At 35.7% G+C, this 18937-nt stretch overlaps 1 protein-coding gene and 2 non-coding genes across 3 annotated transcripts; 1 reads left to right on the forward strand and 2 right to left on the reverse strand.

Moving 5' to 3' along the window:
* The first annotated feature begins 2734 nt into the window (after positions 1-2734).
* Positions 2735-2821, forward strand: TRNAS-GGA (transfer RNA serine (anticodon GGA)). Its single transcript has one exon. It is a non-coding gene; the product is annotated as a tRNA-Ser (tRNA).
* Positions 2822-4036: 1215 nt separating this feature from the next.
* Positions 4037-4109, reverse strand: TRNAT-UGU (transfer RNA threonine (anticodon UGU)). The gene has a single exon. It is a non-coding gene; the product is annotated as a tRNA-Thr (tRNA).
* A 5881-nt stretch (positions 4110-9990) lies between these two features.
* Positions 9991-14261, reverse strand: LOC141037984 (ATP synthase subunit beta, chloroplastic-like). Its single transcript, XM_073506400.1, has one exon. It carries the CDS (start codon positions 11294-11296, stop codon positions 10028-10030), a length of 1269 nt encoding a protein of 422 aa, XP_073362501.1. The 5' UTR covers positions 11297-14261; the 3' UTR covers positions 9991-10027.
* Positions 14262-18937: the final 4676 nt, after the last annotated feature.

An 18937-nucleotide genomic window follows, 5' to 3' on the forward strand; every position in this document is an offset into this window, starting at 1 on the left:
GGTATAAGAAATGGATATAATGAAATTCTTGATTCGATCTTACGACCTAATTTATTTGATTAATGGATCAACAACCAAACCACCCATTTTATGAAAAAGAAGGAGCATGGTCTTATTCAAATTCAAAGCGCTTCGTAATCTTCAACCAGTTCTGTGCTTCAATATAATTTCCCGGAGTAAGCGCTATAGCTTGTTTCCAATATTCAGCAGCTTGATCAAACCAAGCTTCCGCAATTTCCGAATCACCCTGTAGAATGGCCTGTTCTCCTCGGTCGGAATAGGAAGTTCCTTCCCTTAGAACCGTACTTGAGAGTTTCCTACCTCATACGGCTCAGAAATTGCTATCTGAATTTCCCCTATCTTAACTGAATTCGATTTATCAAAAATCGATCCAATTTGTTCTTGGGTTAAGCAGAAGAAATTAATTACCTAAGTTTCAAACCCTAATTTTTATCAATAATCAGTTTGATCTTTTTTCCCACCTTCAGAAGAATGAAGCATAGATAGATATAGAGCCTTCGTTCAAATTTTCTGAAAGGTAACTATCCCGTTTTCATATATGAAATCTCTATAGAATCCTTGAAAAAGACTTTTTTCCATAAGAAAGAAAAAAGAACTTACTATCTTTGGGATCTGATACTACACCGCTGCTTAATCCCTTAGTGGATCGGCTCTATTACATAAGCGGATTCCTAAATTTTGCCCCATATCATGGGATAAGTAAGCAGTTTTTTTTAGTTGTATCGACCCAGTCGCTCACTAATTGATCTTTACGGTGCTTTCTCTATCAATTTGAGAAACTTTATCCATAGAGTAGTAGTATAGGCCATACTTTCTTCGTTTTTTGATTCTCGTGAAGTGTCCTTCCTTCCTACAGCTGATAGGGAAAAATCGTTGTTTTTACGATCCCTATGTAGAAAGCCCTTTTTTCTAGTATTTACTAGAAAATTTGATCCTCTCTTTTTTTTTTTCTTTCTATAGTGGAGATAGTCGCACGTAATGACAGATCACGGCCATATTATTAAAAGCTTGCGGTAAGAAGGGGTTTCGTTCTAGTGCCCGGAAATAATATTCCAAAGCCTTTGTATGCTCTCCATTGCTTGTGTGTATAAGGCCTATGTTATAGAGTATATAACTTCGATCATAGGGATCGATTTCTAGTCGCGTAGCTTCATAATAATTTTGCAAAGCTTCCGCATAATTTCCTTCGGATTGAGCCAACATCCGTTACGGTCGTTCATTCTATTCAAAAAATCTCCGTTCCAAAACCGTACATGAGGTTTTCATCTCATACGGCTCCTCCCTTCTGTACATAATAGTACTAAGCGAAATAATCTATAGAATCAAAATAGAATTAGTCCCGTCTCATTATGAACCGAAAGGGGCTGGTATTTTTCCAAGAAATCTCTAGCCAACCTTCCCACAAGAGGTTTTTCTTAACACCAATGAATTCTATTAATGCTAGAGGAAAACGATAGCTCCAATAATTTCTTTGTTCTCAACGCCTCCTATTTAGAGGAATTAGCTACTTCAACGATCTTTGATGGTTATAGGGGTATCCAAAGTACAAACCTGATGGTTGTTTGTTATCCCAACCATTCTTCCCAGCCCTGATACCGATCAGGAAAGGGGTAATTTCTAACAAAGTTTTTCTCTTGTTGATTCCTATTTCGAGGTGTAGTGCCTTTTCTCCCCTATGCTGCCTACGGATACTAATAGAGTAGGATTGGCCTGTAATCCATACCATACCATATCCTGTAGGTGTAACCTTTCGGCTCAATACTCAAAATCTACAATTGAAGTATCTGAAGCCGCATCAATCGAGGATACACGACGGAAGGAATTGTTAGTTCGCCTCACCTTCCCGAAGCGTGGGTTTGTTTGCTTTACAAATTTGGTTCTCTCTATGCCAACCCCCTCTCTTTTTCGTAAGACTGAGGTATAGGTAGGGCTAAAAAAAAGCAAAAAAAAAGAGTCAAATCGCACCATCTCTATAATAAGTAATGCCTTTTTTTCCTCCTGAGGTTGTCGGAATTATTCGCAATAAAATATTGGCTACAATTGAGGAGGTCTTATCAATGAAATTTCCATTTACACGGGATCTAGGCATAATTCCCAACCCATTCTATATAGAATTGTTTTTCATTCCTCACAAAATAACATAAAAACAAACACATTCGATTCTTATAATTATAAATAGATTGATCCATATGCTCTACTCTAAATCCATATGCTTTAAATGGATAAGAGAGATAGAGATATGGATTTTCCGCTCAGCTCAAATTGTATCCTTTTCCTTCTGCTTGGACACGAAGAGATATGAAATATTTGACTAAGATGGATTTCATTCCACTTTGCTATTTCTGAACAACAACTTATGTTATCAACTATTTCGTGTTTTCAAAGTTATTAATTGTCTCATACCCTATTTTTGATTTCGATAGTATGGTGTAGCGTATCTTATGCAAACGGAATTCTAAGGTTTCTCTTTATTTTATTATGCAATAAGAAGAATTCTTCCATTTTCTTTTTCTTTAGTTGCGGGAAAACCCAAATTAAAACTTTTTTTTTATAGCGAGCGCAATTTCTAGTAAAAAATCCTGTATCCTTCCACTTAGATCAAAAGGAATTTTTCCAGAACTATGGAACCCCCGAGTGGTTGCGGTTGTACCTGTACTGCAGGAATAAGAAAACTCGCTATTCACTCAGTTTATTTTCCATAATAAGTTATGTAGGAGAGATGGCCGAGCGGTTCAAGGCGTAGCATTGGAACTGCTATGTAGACTTTTGTTTACCGAGGGTTCGAATCCCTCTCTTTCCGTTTTTCTTAATTCATCAACGTTAAGGATCACAATGTATCAAATCAAATAACAATTTTTTCCAGCAATAATATCTTATATTATCTTATTTTGATTTAATAGAAATTAGAAATTCTCTATAGCAAATTACTGTGGTATGTAAAATACACATAGAGGAAAAAAGAAAAAAGGATCCTAATCCTAGGGTTAATCAATTTTAGCTAGTTGATGGGAAAATACAAATTAATGGTAATGGTCTTAGGGCGATTTAGTTCGGGGAAAGGGGAAGGGGAAGAAAATTCTATGAACCTTTCCTTTTTTCGTTAAGTTCAAGTCTGACGAGAGTAATATTCTACAACTAACAACTCATTTATTTTGAGACCGACCCACTTCCTATCTAGGATTTTATTTACTAGTCCTTTATATTCCAACGTGTCAATCGCCAAATGCTTTGGCAATTTCCCCGGGTCCGATGAAGCAATATAATTTTGAACCAGACCTTTTGATCTTTGGTTATCTTTCGTAGTAATAATATCTCGGGGTTTGCAACGAAAACTTGGTATATTGACTATACGACCATTAACTAAAATATGTCTATGGTTGACTAATTGGCGGGCCCCAGGAATGGTTGAAGCCATACCCAATCGAAAAAGGATATTATCCAAACGCATTTCAAGTAATTGTAGTAAAACCTGGCCTGTTGACCTTTTTGCTTTTCCAGCGATATGTACATATCTAAGTAATTGTCGTTCTGTCAGACCATAATGAAAACGCAATTTCTGTTTTTCTTGAAGACGAATACGATATTGCTCCTTTTTCCCAGAATTGAATTTTTTTTTAAGATTACTTCCGGATTTAGGTGTTTTTCTAGTGAGTCCTGGTAAAGCTCCCAGACGGCGTATTTTTTTTAAACGAGGTCCTCGATAACGGGACATGAAGACTCCTTTTTTTATTTTATTGAAATTTCATTTTACACAATTAATTTCATTGTATTTACATTACAGAATACATCGAAATTAAAACTGAATTAAACTACAGGATAAACAGAGTAAAATCAACTAAAGTACCCAAAAAAATGGAATTTCATCAAAATCTTTATTTTTTGTATATATATTATTTATTTTATTGTTTTGTATCTAGCAAAATTGTAAGGTAAAAAACATAAAAGATCCTGGATTCTCCATTTAATTCGGAAAAAAAGAGATTCTTGTTCGTAGAACATCGATAGAGAAAAAAAAAGCCGACTATCGGATTTGAACCGATGACCCTCGCATTACAAATGCGATGCTCTAACCTCTGAGCTAAGTGGGCTTACATAACGGAAATAGTGTAACAAATAGAAATAGGTATAGTATAGGAAATCCGTAAAATCTCAGATATTAGTTATTAATCTTAGCTATTAACTAGTTCTAAATTTGAAGTTATACTTATAAAAATAAAAAAATACTAAAACTTCTTAAAGATAAAGTTAGCTTGATATGCTTAACTATAGGATATTAAAAAATAAAATTATAGAATTTATTGGTATTTTCATTTGATCATTATAGACTTTATTATTTGTTAATAATTTGAGGATTAATATTTCACTAAGGGGAACATAGAGTCAGAGTAAATAAAATTGCTAATTCTGATTAGAAAAAAAGAATAAATATCAAGCGTTATAGTATAATTTTGAATACTATAAAAAAGTAAGACGGGAGGTGGGGGAGATAAAAACTTTTGGATATATTGATTCGGATTGAATTGCAAATACATCAAGGATAGAATCAATTCAATTCTGAATTGCAATAAGCAAGCGAGGTCTCTCAAATAGAGTCGAACTGAACTGCTAGACTACGTTGAGTGATGAACTCAATGATTCAAAAAAAAAACTAAGAGATGGATGAAATTACACAAGGAATCCTGGTCTCAAAGAAGAGGGAAATGGGGATATGGCGAAATCGGTAGACGCTACGGACTTGATTGTATTGAGCCTTGGTATGGAAACCTGCTAAGTGGTAACTTCCAAATTCAGAGAAACCCTGGAATTAAAAAAGGGCAATCCTGAGCCAAATCCGTGTTTTGAGAAAACAAGGGGTTCTCGAACTAGAATACAAAGGAAAAGGATAGGTGCAGAGACTCAATGGAAGCTGTTCTAACGAATCGAGTTAATTACGTTGTGTTGTTAGTGGAATTCCTTCTAATTCTAAATTAGAGAAAGAGGGGTTTTATACCTTATACATTTAATAAACACGTATAGATACTGACATAGCAAACGATTAATCACAGAACTCATATTATATTATAATTATAATATAGGTTCTTTATCTTTTTTAAAAATGAAATTAGAAATGATAATGATTATGAAATAAAAAACTCATATCATAATTTTTTTTTTTCATTATTGTGAATCCACTCCAATCGAATATTGAATAATCAAATTCTTCAATTCAAATTCAAAGTTTTCGAGATCTTTAAAAAAGTGGATTAATCGGACGAGGACAAAGAGAGAGTCCCATTCTACATGTCAATACTGACAACAATGAAATTTCTAGTAAAAGGAAAATCCGTCGACTTTATAAGTTGTGAGGGTTCAAGTCCCTCTATCCCCAAATCCTCTTTTATTCCCTAACTATACTATATTATTATTATTTATCCTCTTTTTTTTCTTTTTATCAATGCAATGGGTTTAAGATTCATTAGCTTTCTCATTCTACTCTTTCACAAAGGAATGCGAAGAGAACTCAATGGATCTTATCCTATTCATTGAATAGATTTCTTTTTTATTAGAGTATCGGCAAGAAATCTTGGTTATTCACTCTATTTTTAAGTTTTATTTAAGTAAACCATGCACAATGCATAGGACTACCCCCCCATTTTCAAATTTTAAATTTGAAATACTTTAATTAATTTTTAGTCCTTTTAATTGACATAGATACAAATACTCTACTAGGATGATGCACAAGAAAAGGTCAGGATAGCTCAGTTGGTAGAGCAGAGGACTGAAAATCCTCGTGTCACCAGTTCAAATCTGGTTCCTGGCAGAGAAAAAAAAAAGATCCACCGAATAGGTATTGATCCAAATACCTCGAGATGGATTGTGATACATATTCATTAATAATATTTATTCATCTAAGTGGATAAATCTATAATATAAATATAGAGGCACTTCTTTTTAAAGAAGTTTTAAAATATATCTTTTCTTTATGATAAAGAAGGGGGTGAGATTCCCCTTTATTTTTTTGCGTTTCTTAATTTTGTATTCCGCTATTCCGACGAATATTTTTTTAGTCTTGCTTATCTTTATCTTATCTTATTTTCCTAGTTGTGCTAAGTAATGTGCGCGGTACAAAGTTCCTGGTAGAGAACTTCTTTGAGTCATCCTATTTTTCTGTTCATATGAAGGAAATTAATATGCGATTTTCAAAATAGGGGAATCCAAATGAAACCCTTTTTTTGCTCAGTCTATCTGGAATGCTTTTGTATAATTAGGAATTAATTATAAATAGGTATTCCGTTTCATCTAGGAAAAGAACCTAAAAATATTCCTTGACTTGAATAAAATCTGGAGTTGTGTTGTATAAGTGAGCATGAATTTCTTATCATTCAATGAGCATCTTGTATTTCATAAAAATTGGGGGTTATATAATCCTTACGTAAGGGCCAGCCTATCCAACTTTCAGGCATTAGGATACGTTTAAGGCGCGGATGATTATCATAAGAGATTCCCACCATATCATAAGATTCGCGTTCTTGAAAATCGGCACTTCTCCAAATCCAGAAGACAGACGGAATTCTAGGATTATCCTTTTGGGCAAAGACTTTTATGCAGACTTCTTCTGGATTATCTATACCATATTGTATTCTCGTAAGATGATACACGCTAGCTAAAGATCCACCGGGTGCTACATCATAAGCACATTGGGAGCGTAAATAATTGTAACCATATACATATAAAATGACAGCAATGGAATCCCAATCCCCTGCTTTTATTTGTAAAGTCTCTATTCCTCGGTGATCAAAGCCCAAAGATCTATGAACCACCTCATGTTTGACTAGCCAATTAGATAACCAACCCTGCTGCATTGTCTTCATCTCTCCCTCTTTGTATAAATATTTCACATTTCGGATGCAAGTTTGAAAGATTGCCCTGCTTTTTATTTTTCTACACAAAAGAGCCCCTCTCCTAATTCACTAATTTGTAGGAAGGTACTGAACTTTTGGATTTGAAAAAAGTTTCAGAAGATATATCTAATGTAGATGGTGATTGATAGAGCAATTCTTGCTCATAAGTTCCTGTATGAGTACTGCGCCTAACATAAAGCTTGTGACTGGTAGTAAAACATCTATTTTTATTTTGAGATAGAGTTCGATCCTCAACTATTTCTCGCGATATCTTCTTACGAAGTTTTGTTAGGGCATCTATAACTGCCTCCGGTTTAGGTGGGCAGCCCGGCAAGTAGACATCCACAGGAATTAACTTATCAACTCCCCGAACAGTACTATAGGAATCCGTACTGAACATTCCCCCTGTAATAGTACAGGCTCCCATAGCAATGACGTATTTTGGTTCAGGCATTTGCTCGTATAATCTCACTAAAGAGGGAGCCATTTTCATTGTTACCGTACCGGCTGTTAAAATTAGGTCTGCTTGCCTAGGACTTGATCTTGGTACCAATCCATAACGATCAAAGTCGAATCGTGAGCCTATTAATGAAGCAAATTCAATGAAACAACAACTGGTACCGTATAGAAGGGGCCATAAACTGGAGAGTCTTGACCAATTCGAAAGATCATTTGGTGTAGTTGAAATAACAGAATTGGAACTTGTTTGGTCAAGTAAGGGAAACTCAATCAAATTCATAACTGTCTCAATAGAATCTTTTCCTTCTTTTTTTTTGTCTAAATATTCAGTTAAGACCATTCCAAGGCTCCTTTTCGCCATGCATAAACTAAACCAACAACTAAGATAAGCACGAAAATCAAAGCTTCGATAAAAACGGATACACCCAATACGTCGAAACTCATTGCCCAAGGGTATAGAAAGACGGTTTCCACATCAAAAACAACAAAAACGAGCGCAAACATATAATAGCGTATTCGGAATTGTACCCAAGCCCCTCCCATGGGTTCTATACCCGATTCATAACTAGAAAGCTTCTCTGGTCCTTCACTAACCGGGGCTAAAAGTCCTGAAATCGAAATGCCAAAATAGGAATAAGGCTTGCTATTATTAGAAATGTCCAAAAAATATCATATTCGTGAAGCAGAAACATAATGTACTCCCATTAATGTGGAATAGGCGGAACTTAAATTAGTCAATTCAATTCAGCATTGTCAATTTATCCAGAACTTCTCTCTTTTCCTCGGTGAAACAAGAATCTTTTTTGTTCAAACAAAAGCGCTTAGTTTAGCCTTTGTTTCCTCTGTGCTGCATCTTCTTTAAAGATTCATCCAATGGAATCCCAACTCCCTTTCTTTTGGATTTCCATTCTATTTAGATATGGTGTATGTAGATCTAATTCTTATATAAAGAAAACTTTCTCGTTTCACTTTGTCTCGCTTTCTCTAGAATCTCTAGAAAAAAGAATAGCTCTATCCTTTATTTAATATTTAATAATAAAATAATAAGAGACTATTAAATAAAAATGAGAATACTACTAAATTAGAACCTAATTAAGATAGTAGGACTAATCTATGCAGTATAATTAATGAGAAGTAATACTATAAAATAAAAATAAAGAACTCTATTTCAGAACTATGAGACAGAATATTCTGTTTTCTTATTTACTCTTTACTTTATTTTTTCTATTTAAAGTTGATCAATTTACATAATGTATCTATAAACAAAGTAATAAATATACTTAAAACAAAGTAGGAATTCGCAAAATGGATAAAATCATTGCAGTTATTATAGGGAAGTCTAGAGATATCCTATTTGAAGGAGGACGGGATTCAAATCAGGGAAAGGATCCTTTCTTCTATTGATTTGATAGAAATTCGTTTTTCTTTTCCTGTCTGTATGATTTTGATTTTCGATGAATGAGCCTTTGGTAATGCTTTTATCTCTATTCTATGTCGCAGGCGCCTATCCAGTCTATAAACAAATACTAATGAGAAAATGAAAACTATACTAAACTAAAGAAAACATAGGATAGAGATCCTAAAATCTAAAAAAGGGCATATTAGGGCTATACGGATTCGAACCGTAGACCTTCTCGGTAAAACAGATCAAACGGATTATTATCGAAATGATTTGAACTGTTTCAAAGACCCAACATGCATTTTTTTGCATTGGGCTCTTTCATAAACTGATTTAAAGATCAGTTAGTCCACCATAGTTTTTCTTTACGGAAAGATAATGAGATGGCTCCCTGTGCTCTGATTGATTTTTTGTATTATGATCTATCTAGGAGCAATACCAAAGTGTTTCAAAGGAGGATTACCTTGACTTAGGTCTGCCTCCGGTCTAAATTAAATCAACCTAAGTGAAATGGAGTCTCTATCGTTCCACTGCAAGAGTTAACTATGAGACTTCATACACCTTAAAGTTCATAGAACGAAAAGAAGTTTTTTGGAGGCCCTTATCCTCATTACGCCTAGCATTTAGTGGGCTGGATATTTACCTTATCAACTAGCAAATCCATAAGGGTTCTATTTGATTAGGCACCTGAATTGGCACCTGAATCGGACTGAACCGACTGTTTGTCAGGCTACTGTTCTCCTATTCTCTCGAATCTATGAAGTAAGACATTGATTTTGCAATAAGATCGATTATGTTCATTGCATAATAAGCTCCTTTGAAAAGCATTGGCGCACGTGTAAACGAGTTGCTCTACCGAACTGAGCTATAGCCCTTATCACAGATATCTTAACATATAGATAATTTCTTGTCAAGATGAATATTTTCTAATGCCAGAGGATACCCCTTTGATCTGTATCTGTTTAGTATTTAGTTTAGTATTTAGTATATAACAGACCAATAACAGAGCGGTATTGCTTAGAAAAGGGATTCAATATATAATCGATCGAAGTAATGGGTCTTCCTTTGTGGTGATAAATTGCCTACTTAACTCAGTGGTTAGAGTATTGCTTTCATACGGCGGGAGTCATTGGTTCAAATCCAATAGTAGGTAAGTAGGTAGAAAAATTACTAGATAGCATTGGACTTACTTCGCTTCACTATCTAATAACTTTTTCTACCCCTCTTCCCTTTTTCTTTGTATCAACTATAAACCACTGGATTGTCTTCAATTGGATGGGGGAATCCAATTGACAGCCTCGATTCGTATCCTAGCTCGTCTGAGAGCGAGCTTCGCTTCAACCAAATCTTTCGTACCCTCAGCTTTACTCAAGTTAGCTTCGGCTATTTCAAGTGCCTTTTGAGCTTCTTCCGGATCAATATCACTACCCAGTTCCGCATCATTTCCTAAAATGATGATCTCATTATTAACTATTCTCGCAAAACCGCTCCACAGAACCGCTGTTAACCATTGGTCGTTGAGGAGGCGTATTCTCAAAGGACCCATATCTACTGCTGTGTTAATGGGGGCGTGGTTTGGTAATACGCCAATTTGGCCACTATTAGTGGATAAAATGATTTCTTTCACTTCACAATCCCAAATAATTCGCTTAGGAGTCAGTACATAAAGATTTAATTTCATTTCATTCGATTTGTTCTCCTCTTCTAAGGTTATAGCTTTCGTGCTAGCTTCATCGATGTTACCCACCAAATAAAAAGCCTGTTCAGGTAGGCCGTCTAATTCTCCGGAAAGGATTAGTTGAAATCCCCTAATAGTTTCCGCAAGAGCAACATACTTTCCTGGAGAACCAGTAAAAACTTCTGCCACAAAGAACGGTTGTGATAAGAAACGCTCAATTTTTCTTGCTCTTGCTACAGTTAAACGATCCTCTTCCGATAATTCATCCAAGCCAAGAATTGCGATAATGTCCTGAAGTTCTTTGTAACGTTGTAAAGTTTCCTTAACTCTTTGCGCAGTTTCATAATGTTCGTTGCCAACGATCCGAGGCTGTAACATAGTCGAGGTTGAATCTAAAGGATCTACTGCTGGATAAATACCCTTGGAAGCTAATCCTCTGGAAAGTACGGTAGTAGCATCCAAATGTGCAAATGTTGTGGCAGGGGCAGGGTCGGTCAAATCGTCTGCAGGTACATAAACTGCTTGAATCGAAGTTATAGATCCCTTTTTAGTAGAAGCAATTCTTTCTTGCAAAGAACCCATTTCTGTACTAAGAGTAGGTTGATAACCCACTGCGGAGGGCATTCTCCCTAATAAAGCGGATACCTCTGATCCTGCTTGAACAAAACGAAAGATATTATCGATAAATAAAAGCACGTCTTGCTTATTAACATCTCGGAAATATTCCGCCATAGTTAGGGCAGTTAAACCAACTCTCATACGAGCTCCCGGTGGTTCATTCATTTGGCCATAGACTAGAGCTACCTTTGATTCCTCAATATTTTTTTCATTAATTACTCCGGATTCCTTCATTTCCATATAAAGATCATTTCCTTCACGAGTCCGTTCCCCTACTCCACCGAATACGGATACGCCCCATGAGCTTTAGCAATGTTATTGATTAATTCCATGATCAGTACTGTTTTACCTACTCCAGCCCCCCCAAATAGTCCTATTTTTCCTCCACGTCGATAAGGAGCTAAAAGATCGACGACCTTAATACCTGTTTCAAAGATGGATAATTTCGTATCTAACTCGATAAAGGCAGGCGCAGATCTATGAATAGGGAACGTTGCACTACTATCTACAGGACCCAAATTGTCAACAGGCTCCCCAAGAACGTTGAAAATTCGTCCGAGAGTAGCTCCACCGACCGGAACACTGAGAGGAGCTCCCGTGTCAATCACTTCCATTCCTCTCATCAACCCGTCCGTAGCACTCATAGCTACAGCTCTAACTCGATTATTTCCTAATAATTGTTGTACCTCACAAGTCACATTAATTTGCTTATCGGCAGTGTCTCTACTCTGGACTACCAAAGCGTTATAAATATAAGGTAACTTGCCTGGGGGAAAAGTGACATCCAGCACGGGTCCAATAATTTGATCGATACGACCTGTACTTTTTTCTTCAATTGTGGAAACCCCGGGAGGAGAAGTAGTAGGATTGGTTCTCATAATTATCACATAATTAAAAAAAAGGAATTTGTCGAAATTTTTCTTTTTTTATTGTTGAATAATGCCAAATCAAATCAAAAAAAATCCAAAAGTAAAAAGGAAATGAATTAGTTAATTCAATAAGAGAGAAAAGGGGACCAGGACTTGATTTCGTTGCCCAAGCGAATCCCATTCAATCGTTTACTCATGGAATGAGTCCGTTGGAAAGTTCAATCAATCTTTTTTTCATATACATACATTTTGCCTTTTGTGGAGGATCTGTGCCTACTCTACTTTCCTATCTAGGACTTCGATATACAAAATATATACTACTGTGAAGCATAGATTGCTGTCAACAAAGAATTTTATTAGTATTTAGTTAGGTATTTGCATTCAAAATAAGAAAAGAGAACTATTAAGAACTTGTAAAATAAGGATTAGGAATTAATTTGGGTTGCGCTATATCTATCAAAGAGTATACAATAATTATGGATTTGGTAAATCAAATCCATGGTTTAATAACGAACCGTGTTAACTTACCATAACAACAACTCAATTCCTATCGAATTCCTATAGTGGAATTCCTATAGGATAGAACATACACAGGGTGTACGCATTATATATGAATGAAACATATTCATTAACCTAAGCATGCCCTCAATTTTCTTTAATGAGTTGATATTATATTAATTGAATATCCTTTTTTTTTGTTTTACGAGATTTTTTCTAAAGTTTCATTTACGCCTAATTAACATCGAGTAGACCCTGTTATTGTGAGAATTCTTAATTCAAGAGTTATAGGGAGGGACTTATGTCACCACAAACAGAAACTAAAGCAGGTGTTGGATTTCAAGCTGGTGTTAAAGATTATAAATTGACTTACTACACCCCAGAGTATGAAACTAAGGATACTGATATCTTGGCAGCATTCCGAGTAAGTCCTCAGCCTGGGGTTCCGCCGAAGAAGCAGGGGCTGCAGTAGCTGCCGAATCTTCTACTGTACATGGACAACTGTTTGGACTGATGGACTTACCAGTCTTGATCGTTACAAAGGACGATGCTATCACATCGAGCCTGTTGCTGGGGAAGACAACCAATGGATCTGTTATGTAGCTTATCCATTAGACCTATTTGAAGAGGGTTCCGTTACTAACATGTTTACTTCCATTGTAGGTAACGTATTTGGTTTCAAAGCCCTACGTGCTCTACGTTTGAGGATCTACGAATTCCCCCTACTTATTCAAAAACTTTCCAAGGCCCGCCTCATGGTATCCAAGTTGAAAGAGATAAGTTGAACAAGTATGGTCGTCCTTTATTGGGATGTACTATTAAACCAAAATTGGGATTATCCGCAAAAAATTATGGTAGAGCGTGTTATGAGTGTCTACGTGGTGGACTTGATTTTACCAAAGATGATGAAAACGTAAACTCACAACCATTATGCGCTGGAGAGACCGTTTTGTCTTTGTGCCGAAGCTATTTATAAATCACAGGCCGAAACCGGTGAAATCAAGGGGCATTACTTGAATGCGACTGCGGTACATGTGAAGAAATGATTAAGAGAGCTGTATTTGCAAGAGAATTAGGGGTTCCTATTGTAATGCATGACTACTTACTGGGGGATTCACCGCAAATACTACTTTGGCTCATTATTGCCGCGACAATGGCCTACTTCTTCACATTCACCGTGCAATGCATGCAGTTATTGATAGACAGAAAAATCATGGTATGCATTTCCGTGTATTAGCTAAAGCATTGCGTATGTCTGGGGGAGATCATATCCACTCCGGTACAGTAGTAGGTAAGTTAGAAGGGGAACGCGAAATGACTTTAGGTTTTGTTGATTTATTGCGCGATGATTTTATTGAAAAAGATCGTGCTCGCGGTATCTTTTTCACTCAGGACTGGGTATCCATGCCAGGTGTTATACCGGTAGCTTCAGGTGGTATTCATGTTTGGCATATGCCAGCTCTGACCGAAATCTTTGGGGACGATTCTGTATTACAATTTGGTGGAGGAACTTTAGGACATCCTTGGGGAAATGCACCTGGTGCAGCAGCTAATCGAGTGGCTTTAGAAGCCTGTGTACAAGCTCGTAACGAAGGGCGCGATCTTGCTCGCGAAGGTAATGAAATTATCCGAGCAGCTTGCAAATGGAGTCCCTGAACTAGCCGCAGCTTGTGAAGTATGGAAGGCGATCAAATTCGAGTTCGAGCCGGTAGATACTATTGATTAACTAGATAAAACTAAAAGATAAAGAAGGTATAAATAAAAAAGAAACGAAATAAAAAGAGAAAAAAATCAGTTATGAAATGCAGTAATTCTTCTTTATTCTTCTAATTGATTGCAATTAACACTCGCTCAATCTTTTTTAGAAAAAAAAAAGATTGAGCCGAATAAAAATAGATCATGATATGATCATGAGACTTGACAAATCGAGATTCGTCTATTCTATATATCTAGAATATATATATTAAGGTATAATACAATAAAGAAAATACAAATAAAATAATAAAATAATAAAATATAGTATTATCAATTGTATGCGCTTCTAGAGAAGTATGTATGCAGGAAGTAAATTCTAACCGCTTCTTTTGAATCCAATTTCAAATTAGATTAGAAAGATAGAAAGGCCATGAGGATGGGAAAATCAAAATAAAATCTTTTTAATTAGTTCTCCTTTTTTGGAATTTTCTATTATCCTTTCATTTTTTTTACAGAATATTTTTCAACTAAAAATAAAAAATACAATACAATAGTCAATATTCCTTATAATAGATATACTTAATTATATCATAAGAATCTTAAGATATTTTTCGACTAGATAGAAATAGTAAATTTGAATTGAGACACCTATTCATGACGGATTTAAACTTACCTTCTATTTTCGTGCCTTTAGTAGGCTTAGTATTTCCGGCAATTGCAATGACTTCTTTATTTCTTTATGTGCAAAAAAATAAGATTGTCTAGTATTTTTTAGTGTAAGTAATATAATATGGTAGGGTATGTGGCTTTTTCTACACACACTTTCTACACACAAATGAAAAACGGTTATGGATGCGGATATAGGCTACGAGCATAAATGCATGAATATGCAGAGCCAGGTATAGCGAGTTTTATTTTATTTATTTTAATTGAATCAACGAATATTTTTTGAATAGAAAGTCAATGTATCTAACCTATTATTTCACAGGAGTACTAGTTGCTGAAGGCGATTTCAGAATCAAAAAAAGTAAAGTCAAAATTATTTAGCTTATTCTCTCAATTTCAATCGACCGCTGCTGGATTTAGTATATCTAATATGAATTGGCGATCAGAACACATATGGGTAGAACTTCTAAAAGGTTCTCGAAAAAGGGGTAATTTTTTCTGGGCCTGTATTCTTTTTCTAGGTTCACTAGGATTCTTATCGGTTGGGATTTCCAGTTATCTTGGTAAGAATATTATATCTATACTTCCATCTCAAGAAATTCTTTTTTTTTCCGCAGGGGGTCGTGATGTCTTTCTACGGAATCGCAGGCCTATTCATTAGCTCCTACTTGTGGTGTACTATTTTGTGGAATGTAGTAGTGGTTATGACCGATTCGATAGAAAAGAGGGAATAGTGTGCATTTTTCGTTGGGATTCCCTGGAATAAAACGTCGCGTCTTCTTCGATTCCTTATGCGGGATATCCAATCAATTAGAATTCAGGTTAAAGAGGGTCTTTATCCTCGTCGTATTCTTTATATGAAATCCGGGGCCAGGGGATCATTCCCTTGACTCGTACTGATGATCAATTTTTTACTCCACGAGAAATTGAACAAAAAGCTGCCGAATTGGCCTATTTCTTGCGCGTACCAATTGAAGTATTTTGAGGTATCTTTTTTGAACTGAGTTGAATGAAGAAAAGAAGAATTGGAAGAAGAAAAGTTTTCTCAACACGGGGAGGAAGTCCCTTCTAAATTGGATTTGTTATTGTAAGGGGATTTTTAAGTATTTATCTAAAGGAAGGAACAAACGAGGATAAGAGAAATTTGCTTTTAATTTTTTTTTATCCAAGTGAGATATATCGCATACTATTCTTCTTTTTCATCCGAAAGGGCTTTTTTTTTATTCTATTTCACTATTTCATTCCATCTAGATCTAAGAAAGAACCCAATGCACTGAAATTCCACTACTAACTAATATACAAAAAAGAAGAATAGATACAGGGTATCAAACCTATATAGTTTTTGCTTCAAAGAAATAGAAATATCATGAAATAGAAATATCATCATATAGAGTTCAGGGAATGAATAGAGTCAGCGAATGAAGCATATTCATTAACAACTCCATTTACGGATCAAAAATGAAAAAAAAGAAAGCATTGCCTTCTTTACTATATCTGTATTTATCGTACTTTTGCCTTGGGGGGTCTCTTCCTCATTTAACAAATGTCTGGAACTTTGGATTAAGAATTGGTGGAATACCAGGCAATCCGAAACTCTCTTAACTGATATTCAAGAGAAAAGGATTCTAGAAAGATTCATAGAATTAGAAGAACTTTCTCTCTTGGACGAGATGATAAAAGGGAAACTAAAGACACATGTACAAAAACCTCCTACAGGAATACACAAGGAAATAATACAATGGGTCAAAATAAATAATGAGGATCATCTCCATACCATTTTGCATTTCTCGACAAATATAATCTGTTTGGCTATTCTAAGTGGTTCTTTTTTTCTGGGTAAAGAGGAACTTGTCATTTTGAATTCTTGGGTTCAGGAATTCTTCTATAATTTAAATGACTCAATAAAAGCTTTTTTTATTCTTTTAGTTACTGATTTTTTTGTTGGATTTCACTCCACCCGTGGTTGGGAACTAGTAATTCGTTGGGTCTACAACGATTTTGGATGGGCTCCTAACGAGCTTATTTTCACTATTTTTGTTTGTAGTTTTCCAGTAATTCTAGATACATGTTTGAAATTTTGGGTCTTTTTTTGTTTAAATCGTCTATCTCCTTCGCTTGTAGTCATTTATCATTCAATTAGTGAAGCATAAATTCATTTGATCTCCCGATATTAATATTAATCAAATTAGCAAGCATCTTTTTTAGAAAGAAAGCCCTTTTCCATTTTAGCAAAATTCTTTCTATTTATACCTACTTTAAGGTATTCATCATTGCAGTACAACTGTTGCAGTAGAATGACAACAGATTCGTGTATAGGGAACTAGATTAGCTTAGCTACCTATCTAATTTATTGTAGAAATTCTGGGATCTGCGATTGGACATGGAAAATAGAAATACTTTTTCTTGGGTAAAGGAACAGATAACTCGATCGATTTCTGTAGCGATCATGATATACGTAATAACTCGGACATCTATTTCAAATGCATATCCCATTTTTGCGCAGCAGGGTTATGAAAACCCACGAGAAGCAACTGGACGAATTGTATGTGCCAATTGCCATTTAGCTAGCAAGCCCGTCGATATTGAAGTTCCCCAAGCTGTGCTTCCCGATACTGTATTTGAAGCAGTTCTTCGAATTCCTTATGATATGCAATTGAACAAGTTCTTGCTAATGGAAAAAAGGGAGGGTTGAATGTAGGTGCTGTTCTTATTTGCCCGAGGGATTCGAATTAGCGCCGCCCGATCGTATTTCCCCTGAGTTAAAAGAAAAGATAGGAAATCTTGCTTTTCAGAGTTATCGTCCCGATAAAAAAAACATTCTTGTGATAGGCCCTGTTCCCGGTAAGAAATATAGTGAAATTGTCTTTCCCATTCTTTCCCCTGATCCTGCTACGAAGAAAGATGCTCATTTCTTAAAATATCCCATATATGTAGGGGGAAACCGAGGAAGAGGACAGATCTATCCTGATGGTAGCAAGAGTAACAATACAGTCTATAATGCTACGTCAACAGGTATAGTAAGAAAAATACTACGTAAAGAAAAGGGGGGTATGAAATATCCATAGTTGATGCATCAGATGGACGCCAAGTGATTGATATTATACCTCCCGGACCAGAACTTCTTGTTTCAGAGGGGGAATCCATCAAGCTTGATCAACCATTAACAAGCAATCCTAATGTGGGAGGTTTTGGTCAGGGGGACGCAGAAATCGTGCTTCAGGATCCATTACGTGTCCAAGGCCTTTTGTTCTTCTTCGCATCCGTTATTTTGGCACAAGTTTTTTTGGTTCTCAAAAGAAACAGTTTGAAAAGGTTCAATTGTACGAAATGAATTTCTAGGTCCCGGATTTCTTACCATCAAGTTGGTAAAAAGCCTCGATTTATTGGCAATTGCTAGAATTATCTATGATCTATTTGGAATCCTTTTTTTGTTTAGACTGCTTTTTGTTTATGAGATGTCTGGAATTCCTTATTTATATCCCATGCAAAAGAAGAGAATCCAAGGCAAAGGCGAGAACAATAAAATTAAAATTTCTTCCTTTTCGGAGGGATTGCAGGTCTTCTTAATCGTCTATTCGGCACAAGAAAAAGGCTTTTTCTTGTGCCGATTCTTCTTGTATCAAAATAAGAATCCTTTTTCTTCCTAATTCGTCAAAGATTACTATTTCTTCTTTATTCGGGTCTGTCTCTTGGACCTCTTTTTCTTTGCTTAGGTTTAGCCGAGGTAGTGGACAAACAGAGGGGAAGAAAATATGGCGGGGGAAAAATTTCTTGTGATTGTGAGCAAATTGCTGGCTTGTTTAATTAAGTTCAACTTCAAATTTACAGAAATTTTGCAAAAAAAAAGTAAACTCTTCCATTGAAGGTTTTTTTTATTTTTAGGCTAGTTGAATAGTTTTGATTAAGGTTTTATTAGTTTATTACTCGAAACTAAATCAAGGATTTTCAGGATACTTCCTTCGTGGAATAAGATTATTGGATCCTCGAGTGATCTCTTTTTCTTGTTGCTTCATAAGAGTGAATCGAATAGATTCAATTCGCGTTATAAGAGTAAAAATTCCGCGGGTCCTTTCCGCTCTAATCAGATAAAGGGGGGTAAGGACCCGCTAAGCTCCTACTTTTTCATGTTTACAATCTGGTCCCTCCGATTACT

Source organism: Aegilops tauschii, unplaced genomic scaffold, assembly GCF_002575655.3.
Source record: "Aegilops tauschii subsp. strangulata cultivar AL8/78 unplaced genomic scaffold, Aet v6.0 ptg001159l_obj, whole genome shotgun sequence".
NCBI lineage: Eukaryota > Viridiplantae > Streptophyta > Magnoliopsida > Poales > Poaceae > Aegilops > Aegilops tauschii.